The sequence below is a fragment of the Antechinus flavipes genome, chromosome 2, assembly GCF_016432865.1.
Source record: "Antechinus flavipes isolate AdamAnt ecotype Samford, QLD, Australia chromosome 2, AdamAnt_v2, whole genome shotgun sequence".
Lineage (NCBI taxonomy): Eukaryota > Metazoa > Chordata > Mammalia > Dasyuromorphia > Dasyuridae > Antechinus > Antechinus flavipes.
The window spans coordinates 358,580,272-358,607,007 of NC_067399.1; the positions used below are offsets into that span (position 1 = coordinate 358,580,272).

The 26,736-nt window shown below is 34.9% G+C and overlaps 1 protein-coding gene across 1 annotated transcript in view; it reads left to right on the forward strand.

The window, feature by feature from the left end:
• Positions 1-365: 365 nt before the first annotated feature.
• Positions 366-26,736, forward strand: part of TRPC7 (transient receptor potential cation channel subfamily C member 7) — a 283,142-nt gene continuing 256,771 nt past the window's right edge. The window contains exons 1-2 of the mRNA XM_051973682.1: positions 366-403; positions 7,582-8,359. Of these exons, the coding sequence (XP_051829642.1) occupies positions 366-403; positions 7,582-8,359 (816 nt within the window). The remainder of the gene's footprint in view (positions 404-7,581; positions 8,360-26,736) is intronic.

A 26,736-nucleotide genomic window follows, 5' to 3' on the forward strand; every position in this document is an offset into this window, starting at 1 on the left:
TCTGAATGATATTTTCAAGCAAACCTAAATTTTAGTGGTCGTGAAAGGGATAATGGGAAAATTTGCCCAAGGAGAAATAGTTTATCACATCACTTACACATAGAATAGAAAATAATTCAGTATGTCTCCCATAATGAAATATATGATTCAACCTACTTACGAACTACAAGAATTCAATTATACCTTAAAACTTTTTTTAGTTGCAATCTTTTTTTAAAATAATTATAACTTTTTATTGACAGAACCTGTTGGAATCTTTACAAACTGCTAACTCATTAGAGTTGATAGATTATTGATCTGATCTTACAAGAAGATGTTTTGGGCCAGAACCTGAAACAAGGTACTAAGAAGAACTAATTGATACAATGCTTGTGTTCACACCTTTCCTCATTGGAGTTCACGAGTATGGGAGATTCACAAAGTTAACTGTGTAACTTTGTGAATTAACACCTCCCTTGAAGCTCTTAGGGCCAGAGAGCACTATGGGAGAAAATCCGTAATCCCTCTCTCTCATATCCCACAATTCCTCTCTCTCATATTCCACAATTCCTCTCTCTCGTATAAAAGAAACAGACAGAGGCTCTCGGTCAGAATTCAGCCAAATTACATGAAGAAATGAGCGTCAAGTCAGAAGAAGCCACGAGTCAGAGGTGAGCTGAAGATTGAGAAGGCTCTCTCAGAGGCAAGAAAGATTCAACTTGGTGCTGGCTCTGGAGGCTGAAGAAAGCAGAGGCAGAAGCAAAGGACAAAGTGGCAAGAGCTCTTGGAACCAAGCAGAGAGATAGGCCTCAACTAACCAGGCTACTTTGGAAGGAGAAAATAAACATTTGTATTTTTACCAGCTGGCTGCATTTGGGTGATTATTACTTTCAACTGCAACTAAGACTGCCTCCAAAAAACCTCCCCGAGAAACCTGCTCTCCCTCAGAGAGAAAACCTTTATATTATTTTAAAGAAGAAAAAGATCATCACATGCCAGGGTAATTTTTTACAACATTATCCCTTGCTCTCGCTTCTGTTCTGATTTTTCCCCTCCCTTCCTCTACCCTCTCCCCAAGATGGCAAGCAGTCCTATACATGTTAAATATGTCACAGTATATCCTAGATACAATATATGTGTGCAGAACCGAACAGTTCTCTTGTTGCACAGGAAGAACTGGATTCAGAAGGTAGAAATAACCTGGGAAGAAAAACAAAAATGCAAACAGTTTAGTTTTTCTTCCCAGGTTATTTCTACCTTCTGAATCCACATTCATTTCTCAGTGTTCTTTCTTTGGGTGTAGCTGCTTCTGTCCATCATTGATCAACTGAAACTGAGTTAGATCTTCTCTTTGTTGAAGAAATCCACTTCCATCAAAATACATCCTCATACAGTATCGTTATTGAAGTATATAATGATCTCCTGGTTCTGCTTATTTCACTCAACATCAGTCCATGTAAGTTTCTCCAAGCCTCTCTGTATTCATCCTGCTGGTCATTTCTTACAGAACAATAATATTCCATAACATTCATATACCACAATTTACCCAACCATTCTTTAATGGGTGGGCATCCATTCATTTTCCAGTTTCTAGCCACTACAATCAGGGCTGCCACAAACATTTTGGCACATACAGGTCCCTTTTCCTTCTTTAGTATCTCTTTAGGATATAAGCCCAGTAGTAGCATTGCTGGATCAAAGGGTAGGCACAGTTTGATAACTTTTTGGACATAATTCCAGATTGCTCTCCAGAATGGTTGGATTCATTCACAACTCCACCAGCAATGTATCAGTGTCCCAGTTTTCCCGCATCCCCTATAACATTCATCATTATTTTTTCCTGTCATCTTAGCCATTCTGACAGGTGTGTAGTGGTATTTCAGAGTTGTCTTAATTTGCATTTCTCTGATCAATAGTGATTTGGAACACTTTTTCATATTGAAATGAGACCTTTATCAGAACCTTTAACTGTGAAAATGTTTTCCAAGCTTGTTGCTTCCCTTCTAATCTTGTTTGCATTAGTTTTGTGTGTACAAAGACCTTTTAATTTGATATAATCAAAATTTTCTATTTTGTGATCGATAATGATCTCTAGTTCATTTTTGGTCACAAATTCCTTCCTCCGCCACAAGTCTGAGAGGTAAACTATCCTATATTCCTCTAATTTATTTATGATCTCATTCTTTATGCCTAAATCATGGACCCATTTTGATCTAATCTTGGTGTACGGTGTTAAGTGTGGGTCCATGCCCAATTTCTGCCATACTAATATCCAGTTTTCCCAGCAGTTTTGTCAAATAACAAATTCTTATCCCAAAAGTTGGGATCTTTGGGTTTGTCAAACACTAGATTGCTATAGTTATTGACTATTTTGTCTTGTGAACCTAATCTATTCCACCGATCAACTAATCTATTTCTTATCCAATACCAAATGGTTTTGTTGACCACTGTTTTATAATATAGTTTTAGATCAGGTACAACTAGGCCACCTTCATTTGATTTTTTTTTTCATTAATTCCCTTGAGATTCTCAAACTTTTGTTCTTCCATGTGAATTTTTTTATTATTTTTTCTAGATCATTAAAATATTTTCTTGGGAGGCTGATTGGTATAGAAATAAACAGATTAGTTTAGGGAGCATTGTCATCTTTATTATATTTGCTCGGTCTATCCAAGAGCACTTAATATTTTTCCAATTATTTAAATCTGACTTTATTTGTGTGGAAAGTGTTTTGTAATTTTGCTCATATAATTCATGACTTTTCTTTGGTAGATAGATTCCCAAATATTTTATGCTATCGATGATTATTTTGAATTTCTCTTAGTATCTTTTGCTGTTGGATTTTGTTGTTGATATATAAAAATACTGAGGATTTCTGGGGATTTATTTTGTATCCTGCAACTTTGCTAAAGTTGTGAATTATTTCTAATAGCTTTTTAGTAGAATCTCTGGGGTTCTCTAAGCATACCATCATATCATCAGCAAAGAGTGATAATTTGATTTCCTCATTACCTACTCCAATTCCTTTAATCTCTTTCTCAACTCTTATTGTCAAAGCTAGTGTTTCTAATACAAAATTGAATAGTAATGGTCATAGTGGGCAACCTTGTTTCACTCCTGATCTTATTGGGAATAGTTCCAGTTTATCCCCATTACATCTGATGCTTACTGATGGTTTTAAATAGATGCTACTAATTATTTTAAGGAAAAGCCCATTTATTCCTATGCTCTCAAGTGTTTTTAATAGGAATGGATGTTGGATTTTATCAAAGGCTTATTCTGCATCTACTAAGATGATCATAGGGTTTTTGTTCATTTGGTTATTGATATAGTCAATTATGCTAATAGTTTTCCTTATGTTGTACCAACCCCACATTTCTGGTATAAATCCTACTTGGTTAGAGTGTATTATCCTGGAGATGATTTTCTGTAGTTTTTTTGCTAATATCTTATTTAAGATTTTAGCATCAATATTCATTAGGGAGATTGGTCTATAATTTTCTTTTTCTGTTTTCAACCTACCTGGTTTAGGTATCAGTACCATGTTTGTGTCATAAAAGGAATTTGGTGGGACTCCTTCATTCCCTATTTTTTCAAATAGTTTATATAGCATTGGGGGCTAATAGTTCTTTAAATGTTTGGTATAATTCACATGTAAATCCATCTTGTCCTGGGGATTTTTTCTTAGGGATTTATTAATAGCTTGTTCTATTTCTTTTTCTAAAATGGGACTGTTTACTCTATTTACTTCTTCCTCTGTTAATCTGGGCAAGCTATATTTTTGAAGGTATTCTTCCATTTCATTTAAATTATAGAATTTATTAGTATAAAGTTGGGCAAAATAACTCCTAATTATTGTTCTAATTTCCTCTTAATTAGTGGCAAGTTCTCCCTTTTCATTTTTAAGACTAACAATTTGATTTTCCTCTTTTTTAAATCAGATTTACTAAGGGTTTGTCTATTTTGTTGTTTTTTTCATAGAACCAACTCTTAGTTTTATTAATTAATTCAATAGCTTTTTTATTTTCAATTTTATTGATCTCTCCTTTTATTTTTAGAATTTCAAGTTTAGTGTTTGGCTGGGGTTTTTTAATTTGTTGCTTTTCTATCATTTTTAGTTGCAAGCCCCAATTCATTGACCTTCTCTTTCTCTGTTTTATGCAAGTAGGCCTCTAGAGATATGAAATTTCCCCTTATTACCGCTTTGGCTGCATCCCACACATTTTGGTATGACATCTCATTATTGTCATTTTCTTGTTGAAGTTATTAATTATGTCTATGATTTGCTGTTTTACCCAATCATTCTTTAGTATGAAATTATATAGTTTCCAATTATTTTTTGGTCTATTTTCCCCTGGCTTTTTATTGAATGTAATTTTCATTTCATCATGGTCTAAAAAGGATGCATTTACTACTTCTGCCTTACTGCATTTGAGTTTGAGGTTTTTATGTCCTAATATATGGTCAGTTTTTGTATAACTTCCATAAACTGCTGAGAAGAAAGTGTACTCCTTTCTGTCTCCATTCAGTTTTCTCCAAAGATCTATCATATCTAACTTTTCTTGTAGTCTATTTGCCTCTTTGACTTATTTCTTATTTATTTTGTGGTTTGATTTATCTAATTCTGAGAGTGCAAGGTTGAGATCTCTCACTATTATAGTTTTGCTGTCTATTTCTTCTTGCAGCTCTCTTAATTTCTCTTTTAAGAATTTAGATGCTACACCACTTGATGAATATATGTTTAATATTGATATTGCTTCATTATCTATGCTACCCTTTAACAAGATATAGTGTCCTTCCTCATCTCTTTTAATTAGATCAATTTTTGCTTTTGCTTGATCTGAGATCAGGATGGCTACCCCTGCTTTTCTGACTTCACCTGAAGCATAGTAGATTCTGCTCCAACCTTTTACCTTTACTCTGTATGTATCTCCCTGCTTCAGGTATGTTTCCTATAAACAAATTATTGTAGGATTCTGGCTTTTAATCCAATCTGCTAACCGCTTCCTCACATTTATGGTTAAAATTACCAATTCTGTATTATTTGCCATCTTGTTAACCCCTTTTTATGCTTTTCTCCCTTCCTTTCCCCTTACCCCTCTCCCCAGTATTAAACTTGTGAGCACCACTTGCTTCTCACAGCCCTCCCTTTTTATTATCCCTTTCCCCACTTTATAGTTCCTCCCCCTATCTTAATCCTTTTCCTCACAATTTCCGTATTCCCTTCCACTTAGCTTATTCCTTCCCTTTTCACTTTTCTCCTCCCTCTTTTCAGTGAGATAGGAGAAGTTTCACCATAAATCGAATATGTCTAAAAATTTTCTCTTTAAGCCAATTCTGATGGCAGTAAGATACACACTATGTTTATCCCCCTCCATTCTTTCTCTCAGATATAATAGGTTTCCTTTGTCTCTTTGTGAGCTGTAGTACCCTCAATTTACACTTTTCCAGATTCAATTTCCTTTCTACCTCTAGTTTCTAGAACAATGTATACATGTGTTCTTTATATATCTTTATAGCAGAAATATAGTTCCCAAGATTTCTTTTTACCTTTTTAGGTTTCTCTTGAACTATATTTGTAGATCAAACTTTTTGTTAAGTTCTGGTTTTTTCATCAAAAATAGGTGAAATTATTTCATTGAATGTCCATCTTCTTTCTTGGGAAAACATGCTCATTTTGGCTGGGGAAGTCATTTTTGGTTGCATACCAAGTTCCTTAGCTTTTTCAGAATATCATATTCCAGGCTCTTTGATCCTTTAATGTGGACACTGCTAGGTTTTGAGTAATCTTTATTTTGCCTCCTCTATATTTGAATTGATTTTTTCTAGCAGCTTGAAGTATTTTTTCCTTCGTCTGGTAGTTCTGGACTTTGGCCACTATATTTCTTGGTGTTTTGATTTTAGGGTCCCTTTCAGTAGGGGATCGATGAATTATTTCAATTTCTATTTTACCCTCTGTTTCTATAACTTCTGGGCAGTTCTCTTTGATAATTTCCTGGAAAATAGTGTCCAGGCTCTTTTTTTCATCATATTTTTCAGGGAGTCCAATAATTCTCAGATTGTCTCTCCTAGATCTATTTTCCAGGTCTGTAGTTTTCCCACGAAGGTATTGATATTTTTCCCATTGTGTCATTTTTTTTGGTTTTGCTTAATTGATTCTTAGTGTCTCCTCGAGTCATTCAGTTCCATTTGTTCAATTCTGATTTTCAATGAAGTATTTTCTTTCCTCATTTTTTTTATCTTTTTCTAATTGCTCAATTGAATTTTTAAGTGAGTTGTTTTGTTCTATGGAATTTTTTTCCATTTCACAGATTTTATTTTTTAGAGAACTATTTTCTTTTTCCATTTCACTGATTCTGTTTTTCAAGGATTTGATTTCTTTATCCACCCTATCTTTAAATGAGTGGGATGACTTATCCAGATTCTCTTGCCAAGCTTCCCTTTCTTTTCCCCATTTTTCTTCTAGTTCTCTTCTGAGAGCCTTTTTAATTTCTATGAGAGTTTTTTGTGTTGAGGACCAAATCATATCCTCCTTTAGGGATTCATCTGGAGACAGTCTGTTTTTAGTCTCCTCAGGGTTTAAAGTCTGCTCTCTATCCATAAAGAAACTTTCAGGTCCGTTTAAATTTTTTTCCTCATTTTGATAGAGGAGAATCAAAGAAGACAAACTAGCCAAAAAAAAAAAAAATGCAATCTGCTTTTTTTTTTTTTTTTTTTTTTTTTTGAGCTGGATGGTGTTACTGAGCTTCTTCTACAGACTGGGGGGGGGGGGGTGGGGGAGGAGGGGAGCGGCAGCAAGGCTCTAGCAGGACAGCAATGGCTGCACTGCATCTGTGCTCTGAGACTATGAAAGTGTGCTGAGACACTGTGGGGGTGTAGCCAGGCCTCGAGAGATGCTAGCTTTTCGGGGTTATAGTCTTCACCCCCTGTGTTTTTAGCTTTTCTGCTTGTCTACCAGCTTACTGCCAGGACAAAGTAGCCAATACTCTAGTAAAACTCTCCCCACAGAGATGCCTGAGATCACACCCCATACCCCTCTGGTCTACTCAGCTGTGAGATGCCTGCCATGCTCTAGCTGCCGCTGCCTTCAGCCTGTGCCCGATCTAAAAATCATCCCTGCCCTCAAGCAAAAACGGACCTTTTCTGGCGAATTTCAAGGATGTCTTTTCTTGGTAATTATTTGTGGGGTTTTTTTCAGTCAAGATTTTATTTTTTTAGAGAACTATTTTCTTTTTCCATTTCACTGATTCTGTTTTTCAAGGATTTGATTTCTTTATCCACCCTATCTTTAAATGAGTGGGGTGACTTATCCAGATTCTTTTGCCAAGCTTCCCTTTCTTTTTCCCATTTTTCTTCTAGTTCTCTTCTGAGAGCCTTTTTAATTTCTATGAGAGTTTTTTGTGTTGAGGACCAGATCATATCCTCCTTTAGGGATTCATCAGAAGTTTGTCATGAAATAAATTCTGAGAGAAAACACAGAGCTTAAGTAGATGTGTGCCTCCTCTCCGCCATCTAGTTGCAATCATTTTGAAAGTATTGCTGCCTCTCAGGAACCTAAAGTCATTGAAAAAGTAATTAATTGACAATCTCATTTTAATACAGGTTGGAAAACAGCAACTTTAAAAACATGCACCGCAGGCACATGACCCTTTGGGAAAAGGGAAGAAGGCAGGCTATCCGAGGCCCAGCCTACATGTTTAATGAGAAGGGGACAAGTCTGACCATGGAAGAAGAACACTTCTTGGACTCTGCTGAGTATGGTAATATTCCAGTTGTCAGGAAGATGCTTGAGGAGTCCAAAACACTAAATTTCAACTGTGTTGATTATATGGGGCAAAATGCCCTGCAATTGGCAGTGGGGAATGAGCACCTAGAAGTCACAGAACTGCTGCTAAAAAAGGAAAACCTGGCCAGAGTTGGTGATGCACTCTTGTTGGCCATCAGCAAAGGCTATGTGCGAATTGTTGAGGCAATACTGAACCATCCAGCCTTTGCTCAAAGGCAACAACTGACTCTCAGTCCCCTGGAACAGGAGCTACGGGATGATGATTTTTATGCCTATGATGAAGATGGAACCCGCTTCTCTCATGATATCACCCCCATCATTCTGGCTGCCCACTGCCAGGAATATGAAATTGTACACATCCTCCTCCGTAAAGGAGCCCGTATAGAAAGACCCCATGACTATTTCTGCAAGTGCAATGAATGTGCTGAAAAGCAGAGAAAAGACTCCTTTAGCCACTCAAGGTCAAGAATGAATGCATACAAAGGATTAGCCAGTGCTGCCTACTTATCTCTCTCTAGTGAAGATCCTGTCCTCACTGCCTTAGAGCTAAGCAATGAGTTAGCCAGATTGGCCAACATTGAGACTGAATTTAAGGTAATCCTAAAAACTTTCACTTCTACTCACTTATCTGAAGGTTCTTTTTCAAGTGTATTCAGTATTCAAAAAAAAAAAAAAGAACTATAGGGTAGACATTCAGTTGAACATGGAACTGTGGTTGAACAGCTAGAGAAGATCAAATTATTTCTTTTTACCTGCCTGAAAAGTATATTAAATAGTCCATTAAATATTGGAAACAGATTCAATCAAACCTGATAAATTCAATAATAGTTCTCTATTATGTGCCAGAGAGACAATGTGACAGAGTTGTTTCTCATGCACATAACCTTGTTTGAAATTCCCAAAAGAATACAGGAATGCATTTTTGTCTGCACAAAGCTTCCAGATAAATTTAATCAACAAGTATTAAGTGCCTCCTGTATGCCAGGCAAAATTAAAATAATCCTGCTTCTAAAGAAAATTATTTAAAGCACTTTAAAGTTTTCCAAGCTCTTTACATATATTATTCCATTTCATCTTCAAAATAATTCTGTGAGATTAGGGCTATTATTATTCCATTTTACAGTTGATAAAACTGAGGCAAAGAGAGGTTAAATGACTTTTCCAGAGTTCGAACAGCTACTAAGTGACTGATGCTGGATTTGAACTGATGTCTTTCTCACTCCAGTACTTTACTTAATGTGCTCTAAATAACTTTTGTTTTCATATGTGTATACAAAAGAGAGATAATGTAATTTGAGGGAGGAAGTCACTATTTGTTGGAGGAAGAATTGTGACAAACTAATATATGGTCAAGTATCAAATGAATACTACAAAAAAAGTACTAAAGGAGAATAACATATTACTATAGGTTGAAAGTGTCAGAAAAGCCTTTCTAGAGAAGGCAAAAACTGAGATGGACTTGAAAAGTTGAGAGAGATTATAAGTAAGCGAAGGAAATTCTGGGTGTTTGGTACAGCAAGTCCTAACTCAAAATGACTATCAGAGTTTTCTCTAAGTGAAGAACAGAAGCTTTTTTAGAATCTTGTGAGAAGATGGTCAACTCACTGGAATTCTCCAGAGGAAGGAGGATGATTTCATAGAAGTTAAGAGTCAGAACAACAAGAATCCATGACCCCCTATTTTTATCCTATTAATTTTCACTACCTGCTTAGATGGAAGTAGCACAGATTTGTTAAATTTTAGCCAAACCAATATAGTTGACTTATTGCAGATGTGTTTATTTAAGTTTATGATGATCATATTCACAAGGTTTACAAATGCTTGCAGGTGTATTTGCCTAAGTTTATGGTACTTGAGTTAGTATGAGCATTCTATTATAAAGCTTGTACAAAGAATTTCATTTTCCAAACCCATCAGATCTTCATAAACTAAATTTGGGTATAGGTTCAATCTACATTAGTTAATAATTTTATGAGAAACCACATAAGGAGATTTATTTAGAGGTAAGTAATCCATTAAACCAGAGGAGTTAGAAGGTTTAACCAAGGAGACTTTACCTCAGGCTTCCTCAATCAACAAATAGAGATAGCTAGTTTGGAGACTTCTTGAATATCTCCAGGCCATTAAATAATTTAGTCACGGTTGTTTGTTTTTTTTCTAAGCAGTTAAGTAAAGGTCCAGGAAGTTATCTCAGGTATTTCTGCTAGAAGAGCAAGTCTTTTGCTCTTCTTCCCAGAGCCTTAATGAATAACAGATCCTTGGTTCTGAGTCTTGAATTTCCCACAATTATTATTCTGAGAAGTCCTCAGTTTCTTGTTTCACTCATGGGGAAAAAGGAAATAACATAAACCAAGTTGGGAATTATTATTTTGTGAAAGAAACCAGTGTATACTGAGTAGGCTAGTGTTTCTGGGATTGAGGGATTCCACTCATTCAATAGGAAGCAGAAGTCTTACTTCATCTCTGTATCCTTCATACATCTAATACCAGACTTTAATAGAGTGGGTGCTTAATAAATGCTTGGTTGAACTAAATGATGTCTATTTGTTCATCTATTTCTGTCTTAAGAAATATCCTTCCCTAAAATATCTAAATAATCTAAGGGGAAAATGTTCTTTGGAATGATTTCTCTACATAATCATATATTTCAATTTGTCTAATTAACTGAGACAGAGTTTGTCTAATACAAATGAAACAATAATAAGCCTACAATTGAAAACACATATGGGACCACATTCCTTTAATGAAAATTTAAATTTCTATTTCTTTAAGAGACCTAAGATCTAGTATTAGATATTACTTAGAACCACAGGATCATAGATTTAGAGAGAGAAGATACCTCAGTAGTTATCTAGTCTTATCCTTTCATATTAATGAGAATATAGTTACAGAAAGAAAAGGATGCCTGAAGACCATAGATAATTGACAATTCTATTAGTATTTTAAAGATATTTTTCAAGATTATAGTCTTGGTTTAGAATAAGAACAAATATAAAATAGCCCCAGACATCACATTTTGTGGAAAAGAGTAATGTGTTCAGAGGATGGCAATCAAAATAATGAAGGACTTTGATTTCATTCCATGTAAGAATCAGCTGAAGGAATAACAGATGCTTAATGTAAGGAAGAAAAGACAGAGAGAATAATACTGAGATATCTTCAATTATTTGAAGGTTTTGATACAAAATATTGATTAGATGAATTCTGCTTTGTTTCAAGCACAATTTTAGAATGATTTAAATAAAAAGTTACTAAGAATTAGAGATATATTAAAATACCTATTGGCTGCCTGAGTAGATAATGGATTTTTCTTCACTGGAGATCCTTAAGCAAAAAGTCACTTCTCAGATAAATCATAAAGGTAATTATTGTTTATTAGCCTAAATGGCCTCTGAGCTTCTTTCTGACTCTGAAATTCAATGATTTTATGATTTTTTTGATTCTATTAAATTTATCTATCTGCTAGCAGTTCTTTTGTTTGAAATGAAGTTTTTCAGACTACCCACAACAATGTAAGATAAATGGTCATGTTTTCCTTTAGGAATTTATGGATTACTCAGCTATCTTTAAATGTGTGGTCTTGGTACTAAAAATCTTTTTAATTTTTTTTGTTAGGTGAAAGAACACCCTAAAGTGTTCCCACCTAAAGTGGGAAAGAAGCTGTAATAAAAGAGTCCACTCTTTATTCATTATATTAATCTCCAGATCAAGGGGAGGTGTTCTAAAATGTACTTAATGAATAATTCAGCAAAAACATATATATGTGTATATATATACATAAAATTTAACAAGTCTGATTGCTATTTGAAAAACTGCCATTGTTATTTTAAAAAACTATCTTTGTAAATGTCATCAATCATTTTCCATGATTTTAAATTGAAAGATTGATTATAAGAACGACTAATTTGTCAGCTAAGCATTATCAACTACAAGATTTTTTTTTTCAGTGATGCAGACTGAATAAGTTTCTGAAGTTCTGAAGTTTATTTCTGAACTCCATTTGAGCTGTTCCCAGGATATAGTCTAATCATTATTAACATGTTATGATGAGGTATAGATTTGGGGTATCTAAATGAAATTAGGGTTTAATTGAGGTCTAGTGGCAGGTTCGGGCTACAGGGAGTCAAATAGAGCTTCCCTGCAATCCTTTTGGATTCGGAGCAAGGATACAGAGTTAAATAAGTCTAGTAGCGGCACAAGAGTCCTCTCTGTAAAGGAATTTACAGACCTGAAAATTGATAAAAGAAGTTTATTATGGTGTTTGGAAGTAAGGTTAAAGTCTAGTTAAGGAAATAGGTGAAAGTAGAGATAAGAAGGCACTGGAAACAGGATTCCAGTGGGCAGAGAGTCCTTGGTGCCAGGCATGGTGCTGGCATGTTTCGACCTTCTGCAAAGAGAGAACTCCAGCTTGGCTCTTTTATAATGAGAGATTTAGCTAAAGGGGCCTGTGGGTGGAGTCCCAAGTTGGCTCCTTGCTGGGTTTCATCTAAGGCTAAATTTGCTTGGTGGGGGTTGGGAAACCTGAGCAGATCATTAGAATGGGGGCTGGGACAGCCCAAGTTAACTCAGATCCGATGGGGCTGGGAGAGCCCAGATTTCTTATTAGAATTCAAAGGGGTGCTAGAATCAAAGATCCTAGCTTCTTGAACTGATAATGCATCAGCTAGGAGGGGTTGGGAATCAGAAAGGAATAAATCAATCTGAAAGGACTAGTTTCTTAAAGGGACCACAACACACATCAGTTACATACTCCTGATTCTTCTTTCACAACATGACTAATGTGGAAATATGTTTAACATGATTGTACATGTAAAATTTATATTAGTTTGCTTGTCATCCTAGGGAAGGGCAGGAAAAGAAGGAAGGAGAAAAAAATGGAACTCAAAATCTTATAAAAGTGAATGTTGAAAACTATCTTAACATGTAATTAGAAAGAACAAAATACTATTTAGTGGGGGGAGATTAATTATATGCTTGCTAGAAATCTTTTTTGTTTTTTTGCTTGCCAAAAATTGTGCAGCTGTTAGTGGTTTTTCCAATATTTCTTGAATCTTCTTAGATTTTACTTTTAAGTATGTCAAAAATTACTTAAGAATTCAACAATCATCAAAGTGTTACTTTTGGAGAGATACTATGTTCACCTCTTTGTATAAGGGATTCTTCCTCCTCCCTCCCCCTATGGCTTTTGATCCTTATAAACTATTGATTGAAAAAACACTCCCTTGAGTGGAAACTTAATAGGTTTCAGGGATATGAGATGTAGCTAGAGCATCCTGCAATAAAATGTTATTGAATGGAAATATCCAACAGGATTAATTTTGGAATATTTCTCCAAGTGAAACTTCCAAATTCAATAAATCTCAAAAGACTAAGGAAACTGGTCACAGTTAATATTCTGCATGAATCATTCAGTCAAAATTCAGTAAACATTGTGTGTTTAGACCTATGCTATGGAATCAAGTCAAGTCAATATGCATTTATTAAATACTTACCATGTGGTAGGTGATTAAATGCAAAATTAAATGCAAAAAAAGAAGGAAAAAATTCCCTGAACTCATCCCCCAGTCTAATAAGCAAAATAATAAGCAAATCACTGTGTACAAACTTGATATATATGGGATTAATTCTAAGTAATTTCAGAGGAAAAGAACTAAAATTACAGAGGACTTAGGCTTTTTACAAAAGGTGAGACAAAAGCTGAAACCAAAAGACAGAAAGAAGGAAGAGAGTTCCAAGCATGAGGACAGCAAGTGAAAGTGCTAGGGTACAGGGAGATGATGTGTTTTGTGTGAGGAATAATAGGGAAGACATTGTCAATGGATCACAGAGTTGTAGTGGTTGGAGTAAGAAGTAAGATGTAAGAAGATTGGAAAGGTGGAAGTGAGGAAGAAACTTATGAAGGACTTTAAATGCCAATCCAAATAGTTACATTTGGTTTTGGAGTTGTTAGTGAATCACTAGGATTTAAGGAGATCAATCTGATAGCTAAGTGGAAGATGGACTAAAGGAGGCAAGGAAATAAACCAACAGACTATTACAACACTACAGACATAAGTTAAGTACAGTTTGCATCAGGTGGTAACTTGATTGTTAGAGGAGACAAAAATGTATATGTCAGAGGAGACAAAAAAGTATATATGAATGATGTTACAACAGTGGAAAATGGTAGGATTTGAACAGTAACTGGATATGGGTTAAATGAGATATTAAGGAGTCAAGGAATGTACCCAAGTCTATGTGACTAGTAAAATGATGTTATTCTTTATAATAACAAGGAAGTTTGGAATAGAGAATGATTTGAGGAGAAAAATAATGAGTTCAGTTTTTGTTTTTGTACATAATTGAACTTAAAAAATCTGCTAGATACCCATTTGTCTAATGCTCAATAAGTATTTGTAGATGTGAGTCTGGAGGTCGCCATCAATATGGTAAATTTATAAGGAACACTATACTGAGTTAGTGGCTCAGAAATGCAAGGAGACTTTCATTAACCTGAAAGAGCTTACAATCTATCTAGAGAGGAAAAAACCTAACTAGTCAGCAAACTTTTTGAAAGTGGGGAAGTTTCATTTCTTTCTTCCCCACCACCCATGCCTATCAAAAAACTTTGAACACAGAAGTGGCTATGCAGTATTAATTAACAGATTAGTAAGAATAATGTTTTAAAGGAGGACAAAGTTTGATGAATGTAAGCTGGAGTAGCCAGAAATATTTCACCATGTCTGTGACTAAACCAAAATGTTGTGGAAAAGTAAGGAATTATTTCATTCATTTGATCTAAAATACCTGTTACTGAAGACACAATGAACTAATAAAACTTGTCTTGAATGATTGAATAGGACTCTCTTCACTGATTATTTTTTGCTGTCCAAACTATTTATATCACTACTTCATCTTACTGAATTCATTTATTGGGTAGACAATTATTAAATGTCTACTATATACCAGAAAATGAATCAGTAATTGAGGATACAAGACAAAACCTTGTTATTTGAACTCTTTCATCTTTAACTCCTGAGGGTTTCTCTTTTGTTAATATGCATTGTTTTTCTATGGAGAAGTTTAACAGTCATTCTTCCCTAAAGCTCAGTGTCTAGACAAGAGTGATGAAAAAAAGTTTCTTAGTAATTGGAATAGTGTCTGGGAATGGAGAAAAGGAAAGACAATATTCTGGAATAAAGATTAATAGTACTGGGAGAGAGAAGGAAGTAGGAGTAGGGAAGCAGAGACCTTCATTAGTTTCTTAAATCCTGACTACTTGGATTTTGAAGTGTTTGCTATTTTCAGGACAGCAAACTGAAAATACAGTAGAAAGATATACTAGTTAATATTTTTTTTCTACTATTTACCCTATGAATATTCTGTAAACCAAGAATCTGGAGATAATATTGAAGATAATAGAGAGTATGTTATACTTTGAGAATTCAGAATGTGAAGATTGTTTGAATGGGTATTTGGAATAATAGTGTTGGAAAGAGAAGAAAGCAAGGCAAAGATTCAATTATAACCCTATTTCGGAATATTAATGATTCCCGTTTATGAATAAAATGTTAACCGAATATATTATGAAAATGTATTATGAATTATGTATTGATATTTATGATGCCATTTATAATACCCCACAAAGTAATTCAAGGCCAAAAACATCAGATTAAAAATGCAAGTAATGATAAATCAATACAATTTACCACCTGCTATATTCTCTAGTTAGATCCTATTTTAAGATGTAGAAATATTTTAATGTCACTAGTAATCTGCTTACAAACTTATGAAAAATCAAGAAAGTAAAGAACATAGAATGAATTTCAGTTTCTTATACATGAGGCATGAAAGGCAACAGAACAGGAAACATGAAAGTTGCTCTGCTTTGAGTGATCATAAATTAATCTTAAGAGATATTTCAGATACTTTTGTCCAGGATACTATAGATTCATTCTGTGGAAATAAAATTTCTACATACAGTACCATTTAAAGAGAATATTTCATTAGTTCATAAATTTCTAACATTGGACTTAGGAAGACTTTGGTTCAAATCCTATTTCTGATATATATGTTAGTTATGTAGCCATGGCTGCTAGGAGTTAAAATGGATAAAGAAATAGACCTGGAGACAGGAAGACTTGAATTCAAATCCATCCTCAAACATTTACTAGCTGTGTGACTCTGCCTCACTTTTCTCCACTATAAAATAAGGGTAATAGTAGCACCTACATCCCAAAATTATTGTGAGACTCAAATAAGAATAATACTTATAAAGTGTTTAATATCATGCCTAGAATATTAATAAATGTTTATTTCCTTTCTGACATAGACAAGTCACTTAATCACTCAATGTCCCCAGGCAATTCTCCAAGACTACAGAAAAATTATCATTTTGCTTTTCTCAAAATAGTTTTGACACTGGAGTCCCACATGACACTGAAATCAAAGGACTTAAAAGTACTCTCCACCTTCTGAAAAATTCACAAAGCACAAAACCAGAGCTTTCTACTCTAGGCACTTATCATGGGATGTGGTGGGAACACTGAATTTAGATACCCTGAGTTTATTACCTTGTTCTTTCACTTGCTACTTAGGACAAGCCTCTTTCCTCTGCTGGGCCACATTTGATGTCTCTATAAAATGAAGAATTTGAATGAAATGATCTTTATGATTCTTCCAGTTCTGACATTCCTATAAACATGGGGCCAGAATAATCTGGCCATATCCAAATTAGCAAATTTCTCATATCCAGTATTTATCTCTTTGGAAAAGCAAAAGGGCATGATCCAAGGTTTTCTCCTAGAAAAATAGGAAAAATACAAGAAATATAAAATGAGCACAGGTCTAAGATACTACTAATACACATTTCAATGTTGCAGTAGTTCACACTCTCACTAATGTCAATGCCCTTTTCACTAAGGCAAGTTGTATCTCACCTATATCTGCTCATCCTGCAATTTTTGTTCATATCTTTTCATAAATTCTTTGTACAGGATCAACTTAATGTACTTTTCCTATATGTCTTTTAATACTTAACAGGACAGAATAATTGAAACATCTGTAAAAGAACAGGTCAAAGTAGTTCAGATTTAAATCCTGGCTCTAAAACTTGGGCAAGTTATTAGGGTCTCAATTTTCTCTGTAGAATGAGGGAGTTGAATTACATTATTTCTAAGATTCCTTCCAGCTATGTATCTATTATTCTAAGATCCTACTGAAAGCTTCAGACAATCCACCTATTATCATATTCCTCTGGATGTTAGGGATAATAATTCATAAACTGAAAAGATTGAGGAGCACAGAAGGGGTAGGGAGAAAAAAATGTGCAGAGGATTGCAGCTGCTGAATATGGAAAAGGAAGATTCTTTTTGACAAATATCAGTAAGAAAGATTTATCACCACATACAAACATTTGGGAGAAAGTCATTTCCTATATAAGTGTAGCTATCTGGCTCAAATATCACTGAGAAGAAAAAAAATGAAAGGGAGTTCTTAGAAGACATTAGGAGATGAGTAACAGTTTAAATTAAATCAAATGAAAATGTAGAGATGCTTGTTGAAAAATATTACAATATGATATCAATGAATAATAACAGCACAATAGATGTGAGTTAGCAAAGAATGCTGCACATAGGCTAAACAAGGAGATGAAATTTTTACATATTTCAGTGAAAACCAGCATGAGTTCAAATGTGGAAATAGAGCTCTTTGGTTCTAATAACCATAATGTATTAAAACTGTAACAGACCTTAAAATGATATAACCACAACATTTTAGAAGAAAGAGGAGTTTTGAAGATCAACTAATTCAAAGTTTATATTTTATAAATGAAGAAACTGAGAATTTAATAGATGAAATTATTTATCCAAGATCACACAAATAGGGAAATATGGGGCTGAGAATATTACCAGACCATAGAATCTTAACGTCTCAGCAATGGAATTGACCTCAACAGGTGTGTGACCTCTGTGTGTGTGTGTGTGTGTGTGTGTGTGTGGGTGTGTGTGGGTGCACATGAACATGTTGAGGGTGTATTTGAATGAAAAAATCATTCCAACCAACTTAATTTTCCTATAAAAATTAAGAATTCCATTTAATAACAATAATATTTTCCAAGTTTTCCTATTGACAGTTTCTTCTTTTCTGTCTTTAAGTCAAACCAGATGGTCTCCAGAATCTTTTCTTTGACACTCTTTACTGTGGCCTCTCCCTTGGATACTCTCATTCACTCAGATTGTGTCACTTATCACCTCTGTATGTATGGCTCCCAAATCCATTTTTCCAGTCTTAATTTGTTTCCTTCAGAGCTGCACCTATAGTTACTTTTGCAGGAGTTGTACTAGAACCAGTTCATCTTATGTTGAGAAAGCTGATTATTAAATTTTCAGTGTGAGCATCTATACCTCCCAAACTGGCAAATGTAGAAAATACACATGACTTTGTTCATTGCCTGGGATTTAAAAAATGATAGGGAGGGGCAGCTAGGTGGTGCAGTTGATAGAGCATCAGCTCTGAAGTCAAGAAGACCTAATTTCAAATCTGGCCTCAGACACTTAACATTTTCCAGCTGTGTGACCTGGGCAAGTCACGTAACCCCAATTGCCAAAGGAAAAAAAAGTGATGGGAAAAAATGTCAATAATCCATATTAAACTTAAGTGTATTGTGCATTTTTTCTTTTTCTGGAGACCTGGTTGTTAAAACATTTGCCAGCATCCCTACCTAGAAGATACCTTCACTTGGATGTCCCTCTCATATCTCAAATTCATGTCAAAACCAAGCTTGTTTGTGTTTTACCCTAATTCTAATTTTCCTCTGGTTTCACAATTTCTGTCAGTAGTAGTTTCAATCATCTAGACTCCCAAGTTTGAAACCACATCTTCAAAAATTTTAATTAGCCCAACTTGCAAGATTTTAACACTCTCCCATATTTCCAAATTATTCTAAACATTCCACCCCAACTAGTATTTTATATATACAAAATTATCCATGATATTTCTAAGTTCAAAAAATTTAGTTGAGCAAACCTAAAACTCTTTTCCTGGCATTCAAAGTCTTCTATAATCCAGGATTTCTCTCTTCCCTCATTCATCTCCTGGGCTTTTTTTTTATCCTTTTCTATACTTTCTACTGAACTATTCTCAGTGCCCTGAATGCATAATTTATGTTCTTATCTGTGTGTGCCTTTGTAGTATTTCCTATGTAAAGGAGCAAGTGTAGTTCAGTATAAAGAGCCCTGACTCTAGAGTGATAGAAACTGGGTTTGAATCCCTTGTTTGACATTTATTACTTGACTTTTCTTGGGCAAACCATTTGCTCTTCCTGGGCCTCAGTTTTTCATTGATAGAATAAAAAGATTAAAATAGATGTCCCCCAAAGAACCTCTCATTCTTAATCAGTGATCCTGTAATACCTGCTCTTCTTTGCTCCTTGAATTCCTATCAATCTTTTAAAACCTATCACAAGTTTCAGCTCCTCCAAAAACCTATCTTTGATTCTATTAATTAATAATTGTCCTTTCACCTTCGAATATCACTTGGTACTTTCCTTATGTGTGTATTCTATTAATCTATGTATATATCTAAAGATTCTGAAGAGAAATGCTTGTTAAATGAAAGAATGTATGAATTGAAGGCAAGACTGTCCTGTCTAAACTTTGAACATCTCCCACTACTTTAAGCAATACTTTAAATGTAGTAAGTGCTTAGTAGATATTTATTACATTGAATGGAATTGAACAATTATTTATTATGTGCCTATTGTACTTGAGATTATCTGCTAGACACTGGGATCTGATTCTTAAAAAGAAGTTTTTGGGCTATTTTTATAGGTTTGCTTTTTGAGAGTATGTGCTTTTTAATGGCCACAAAAGTTTTTTTTTTTGAAATCTGTAAAAAGGTTGATATATTTGTGAGTAATAGAGTCAAGAATTTGGCCCATGGCTTTTTCTTCTGAGGGAACACCTAGATGGTGTCAGGACTGGTGTTAGGAAATCTCATCTTCCTAAGTTCAAATCCAGCTTCAGAAACTTACCTAACTGTGTAACACTGTGTAACTTCTCCTTAATTTTCACATTTGTAAAATGAACTAGAAAAGGAAATGGTAAACTACTCCAGTATCTTTGCCAAGAAAACTGCAAATGAGGTCATGAAGTATTAGACATGACTGACAAATTCAAGCTTTTTCTTCTTTGCCTTCCTTCTTACTCATATCAAGAAAGCTTCTGGGCACTGATAGTATTCAGATAAAGGACAAAATTTCCTAGTCAATTTCCTGTTGAGGAAATTTCTAGACCAGATGGGAATAATGTATATATTGTCAGGAATGTTAGCTATGTATATTGTTTCTGAAGAACATTTTTTGTTAATATTCTTTGCATGGAAGACCTTTTGGGACTGGAGAGGAAGCATACCAAAAAAAAAAAAAAAAAATCAATGAGGAAAATGTCATTTAAAAACTTTCAAAGCAATTGGTTATTAGCTTCCTTTTGGAAAACAGAAACCATTTTTCTAGATTGCCAACACTAAGTCAGTCTGGAAGGCTTATTCCATATCAATGAGAAAAACCTCTGTAGATAGTTGTCTGGTTTCACAATTTTTTGGCAACTTCCCTACCAAGAAAGAGACCTGAGTGGGATTGTTAGAAGGAAGCATTTGAGGGTTTTTTTTTCTATTACAGTTACAAAGAAGCCCTCTCTTCTGGCTTTTGTCAGTTAAGTGGACCAGCCTTTTTTTTGTTTGTTTGTTTGTTTGGGCTGGTGATAGGTTGCTGCCTACTTATATGTTAACTCTGATTATATTCTAGTTTATAGGTTAGAGGAGGCAGAAATAGTTGAGTGGTTCTCACTGAGCTAAGATCCTAAAGGCTTTAGAATTTTTCAGTTTCTTATTAGGATCTAATTTTTAAAAGACATTTAAAAGAATGACAAATATAAAGGCCCTACCAATACTGTATTAGGGCTAAAGAAAATGGTTTTAGTTAGGACAAGGAAGAGCTAAAGGCTGAACATTAGTTCACCATCAGTTAAGATTTACGTATCAGAAGGGCTTTTAGTAGATGAATGAAGAACTACTTCCATTTCCCCTGAGCATGGACAAAAGGAAATGGGAATTAAAGTAGGTGATGGTAGGCAAGATAAGCTATTTGTTTTAATAATGTTTACAAATGTATGAGTCTAATTTCTTTCTAATTACATTTCAGTTAAAGAAGAAATTCATTATGTTCAGTAGCTAAAAGATATTAATAATCTGTGGAACAAGAGGAAGTATAACACTATGAATAAAAGGCTAAGCATGAAATCAGGAAGATCTGGATTCAAATGCTGCTTCTGATACATAGTGAGTGGAAAATTCTGGCCCTGTCACTTAACATAAAGTTGCATGTATAGGAATAGATTCTTAAAACAGAAATTAATTTGGAGGAGACAGATGAGAAGATCAGAAAAGATTTTAGGCAGTATTTAAGCTGAGCATTGAATAAAATCATGCATTCTGGGACACATGAGAGAAGGGAATGCAGTCTAATCATGAAAAACATACCATACAAAGGCATGGAAATAGGAAATGGAGTATAATGTATTAGAAATGGTAAAAACAGTTTGGCCAAAACATATATGGAGGGGGAGGGAGGGAGAGAGAGAGAGAGAGAGAGAGAGAGAGAGAGAGAGAGAGAGAGAGAGGGAGAGAGAGAGAGAGAGAGAGAACAAATGTAATAAGCCTGGAAAGGTAGATTGAAGAGAGATTATGTATTTAAATACCATACAGAAGAATTTATATTTACTCCAAAGCAATAGAAGTAATAGAGAACTACCAGAGTTTATTGAGTCAACAAGTGATCTGGTAAAATTTGCTCTTTAAAAATATCACTTAGATTGTCCTGTGAAGAATTATTGCAGTTGGGGAAAACAAGGAAAGGAGACCTGTAGAAATAAGTGATTAAATTTTTTTTAAAAACCCATTTCACTACTATTCATATGTCTCTGCTACTTTTAGCAACATTTCCAAATGGATATGCCTTAACAAAGTTAAAAAGACGTTATTGTTTTGGATATATAAATCAAGGGACGCTTAATGTAAAACAAAGTGATAATAGCAAATAAAGTGAACCAGCAGCAGAACCTGACAATCAGATCTCAATGCTTACATTTTTCTCTGGGTAATAGTTATGTAGTAAGAAACAATAAAAGCCATATACATTTGGCACAGTATTCAGGTAAGTGGAAGGGAGAACATAATTATTTTTCAGCATTTTTGGAATTTTCAAGAAGGTCTAAGGCCTGAATGTTTATGAGATGACGTTACCTTTTGGATTCCTCACTAACTCATTACACACAGAAAACCAGTCAACTCAGTAAAAGGCATTTATACACAGATATTATTAGCCTTGTTATAGTTTCTTAGAAAACTGAAGGATTATAATTAATTAAAATAACCTTAATCTATTAATCTAAAAACTGATTTTCTATAAGTTATAAAATGTGAACATCTATATTGAACAGTTCCATATTGAACAGGACTGAGCAATAGCATAATTATGGAGTATGAGTTGCTCAGTCCTTGGAGATGAAGATGAAGATGAAGAAGATAATGATGATGATGATGGCAATGACACCTAAGTATTAGGTTTATGTATTTTGTGGTGTGTTTACAGTGTAACACAGACCACTCACTCCTTACCACCTTTTTGTGTTACATTTCTATTTTTCTCCTGGGTTCTCACTTAAGAAGACCAGGGATCCTAGCTCTTTACAATTGATTCTATTCCTTACTGGTGATATTCTCTCAATTGTAGGAATTGGGTCATCTATACCACAGTTCCATGTGACCATGATATTTGTATTCATTTTTACACAGAAATAATTACTTCAAAAGATATAAATATGCAAACACTCCCTTAAAATGTAAGAGACATAATTCTCCACCTCTTTCCATACTACTTCAGTTTCTTGGAAGGGAAAAATGTTAAGGTTCATAGCTTAGCACAGTCCTAGTTTTAAAACCAAAATCCCTCTATAACTCAAATCCTAGACATTTTAGCTTAGAGTTAAGTGCCAGGCTATTTGTTTCATCATCTACTTGCAATCTGACTCTATGGTCACCATGGCTCAAATTCTCAGGTCTGATCATCTCTAGGACCTAAAACAACATAGAACAGAAACCAAACTGGAATAAATCTCAAGAGCAGGGCAAAGTAAGTTGTTCCCTTATCATAATGTCATCAACTTGGGCTGGCAGCAGCATAGAAGAGTTACCATGTAACTAAAAAATGGTAGAAAAGGATACAACCATTAAGAGAGCTAATGGTTCAGTACAAGTTTTAAAGATGCAGGCAGTCAATTAAATGAGGATACCTCTGCCTCTGTGACAGGTAACAAAGAAGACTCTAATTTTAGTGCTTCAAAGGCCTCTCAAGGACATTTCCATGTTATCTAAAATGGGCGTATTCAAATTATCCTAGCTTATTGTTTGTGTTGAGTTAACCAAAACATAACTGATTCCTTAAAAAAAAAAAATAACACAAAGTATATGACCTCCAAATTCTTAGTGGAAATCTTTATTACACCTTTATTACAGGGAAAAGGACATATTATTTTGTTACTATGAATCAACAAGGACTAAGCAAATTTTACTCCTGAACTTTTCTGGAGTATATCAGGAGAAATTATTGTTGGTTGTGCAATACATATAAGTTTCATCATGTAAATTTAACTGTCTAATGTGAGGTGGACCTCATTAGTCGTAACCTCTAACTAAAATTTCCATATTTATCATGCTTCACAAGAAAAATCAACAAGGAAAAAAGTGAGAGGGAAAAAAGGCAAGGCAAACAAAGACAGCAAGGGTGAAAATACTATGTTGTTAGCCACATTCAGTCCCTATAGTTCTTTCTCTGGATTCAGATGGTTCTCTCCGTCATTAATCTATTGGAATTGGCCTGAATCATCTCATTGTTGAAAAGAGCCAAATCCATCACATAATTCTGTTGCTGTGCACAATATTCTTCTGGTTCTACTCACTTTACTTAGGATCAGTTTTGGTAAGTCTCTCCTGGCCTTTATGAAATCATCCTGATGATCATTTTTTATAGAATAATAATGATCCATTACATTCATATACCATAACTTATTCAACCATTCCCCAACTGATGGGCTCCTATTCAGATTCCAGTTCCTTGCCAATACAAAAAGGACTATTACAAATATATTTGCACATGTGGGCCCTTTTCACATTTTTAATTATCTCTTTTGGATACAGACCTTTTAGAGACACTGCTGGATCAAAAGGGATATACAGTTTGATAGCATCTATTTACTCTTAAATTATACTTGTAGAAATTTTTATTGAAAAAATCATATGTTGTATGTATCATTGAAAAAAATAACTGTACTTTGAGATGTAGAAATGAAAAGGTAACAATAATTACTGCTCCTTAATTTAGAGAAACATGAGAATGAATACTATTAATGTATAAATTTTCAAACAGGAAAGAATTCTCAAAAGGAAGATTATCATAAGAGTGGTGCTACTCTCTAGGTCTTTGCTCCCTCATCTACAATATGATGCTAATAACAATCATGGCATTTTTCTAGGCTTCTGACTTAGCCTAATAATTAAGGAGTGACAAATGTATTGAAAATGAAGAGGCATTATACCATAATATAAATATAAGTAATACTCTTTTCTCTTCACCTCTCTGGATCTATAATAAAATAAGCTATTTGTGTAAATGCATTAAGCTAGTAAGAGCAAAAGATCACATTTTGTATTTGGGGTCTCAGCAAGTGGAGTTCACAGTGCCTAACTATCTCTGGCATTAAGTTTTCACATGGTTTTGTGTTAGGATTCTTACAAGGTGCTAAGTGGAATTGAGGAGACAGTGGTTAAATCTAGTTTAGCACTGATTTAATCCTACAACAAATAATGGTTTCCTAGTGATATAATGATTGGTGTGTACTCAGTGTACAGCATATAATCAAGAAGCTCTCAGGGCTACACACAGAAGCCCACTAGAAGCTCCCAGAGGAGGAGACAGATTCATTCCATCTTCCACCTTTGTGCTGGCTGGAGGCTGAAGCTGGCAAAGGCAAAGGACTAGCAGCAGGAGATCTTGGAATTGAGAAAGCTAACCAGGCCCAAGGAAGGAGACAAGACTTTGAAAGAGACAATAAAGGATTGGGACTTTAACTCCTGGCTACATTTGGGGGGAATTACTGAGCTGAAAGGAAGGCTGCCTCCAGAAGCCCCCCAAGAAACTGCTCCCAGAGAACATTACAATTTAGAGAAAAACATTACATTTTGGCATCCATACATGGGATAGACATGATCCTGATTTCAGTGGAAAAGTCTCCTTGACCCAGACATTAGGATGAGTACAAAAACTTTGTTAAGGACAAGGAAACTTTGTTAAAGGGCTTAACTAGTGCTTTATCTAAAATGGGACAGATGTTTAGAAAACAGCCTTCTTTTCCAATTCAAGGGAAATGTGTAGAGAGTATTGTCAGACTTATGAAAAGCCAAGGTTTGATTATAATTTGGGAGCAGATCACTGAACTTTTAGAAACTGTACAGTACACAGCTCCTTGGTTCTCTGTGGAAAAAGAATTGAATCTAGAGTGTTGGAATCTTTACAAACTGCTAACTAATTAGAGTTGATCTGATCTTACAAGATGTTTTGGGCCAGAACCTGAAACAAGATACTAAGTAGAACTAATTAGTACAATGCTTGTGTTTACACTTTTACTCATAGGAGTTCACAAGTATGCCAGATTCACAAAGTAAACTTTGTAACTTTGTGAATTCATACCTCCCTTAAAGCTCTTAGGGCCAGAGAGCACTATGGGAGAAAACCCATAATCCCATTCTCTCAGAAGAGTCAGATATAAGGCCAGTGAAGAGAGATCTATTCCAGAATATTTTCCACTTGGCTGGCTGGTGGCAGAAGAAGAGTTTTCAGAGGAAGAAGTTATGAGTTGAGAGTTCAATGGACAACCAGATTGATCTTCATCTCACATCACTGTGGTAGGTGGCTGGGCTCTTGCACCTCCCCCACTGAGAACAAGCTGGTCTGAAAGATTCACCAGAAAGCTAGCCAAGCCCCAAGTGAAGGAGACAAGAGATTCATTCCATCTTTGTGCTGGCTGGAGGCTGAAGAAAGCAGAGGCAGAGGTTGAAGGACAAAACTGCAAGAGCTCTTGGAACCAAGCAGAGAGATAGACCTCTAAGCTAACCAGGCTATATTGGAGATAATAAATGATCTGAACTTTTATCACCTGGCTGAATTTGGGAAAAAGATCACCACACTAGAGGAGTGGAAATTAGTAGGAGAGCAACTATGTCAATTCTACAATGAAAATGGACCTGACTCAATTTCCAAAGATACATTTCATACATACAATTTAATACAAAATTATATAAGTTATAAGAAAAAAGAGCAGGAGGGGGAGGGTTCAAATAAACTAGGTGAAAAGGATGAAGAATCAGATAAGAATGGAGTTAAGTACGATTTTGAATGTGATGCTTCATGCAGGAGAAATTAGGTCATTCCCCATCCCCTGGCCTACCTCCCTCAATTAATCCTTCATGGGTGGAAGGAGAAGGAGGAGGGGGAGAGGTAGAAACACAATTAGTACCACCTATGAAGCAGTCTATGACACGATTACAAACGGCACTGGTTAAGGCAAAAAATGAAGGATAGGATATATCTGATTTAATAAATGCATACCCTATGATTTAAGAGCTTGACACTTCAGGTCAAAAAAGGAGAAGATACAATCCTTTTGATTTGGAAAAAATCAAGGATTTGAAAAAGGGTTGCACTCTTTATGGGGCTACATTATCTTATGTTAAGATGTTACTAGATAATTTGGCTAATGAAATCCTAACCCTTAGTGATTGGAAATCCATAGCAAGGACATGTTTAGAACCTGGACAAAACTCATTGTGGCCTTCAGAGTATAATGAATTATTTAGGATTCGAGCCCAATGAAATAGGC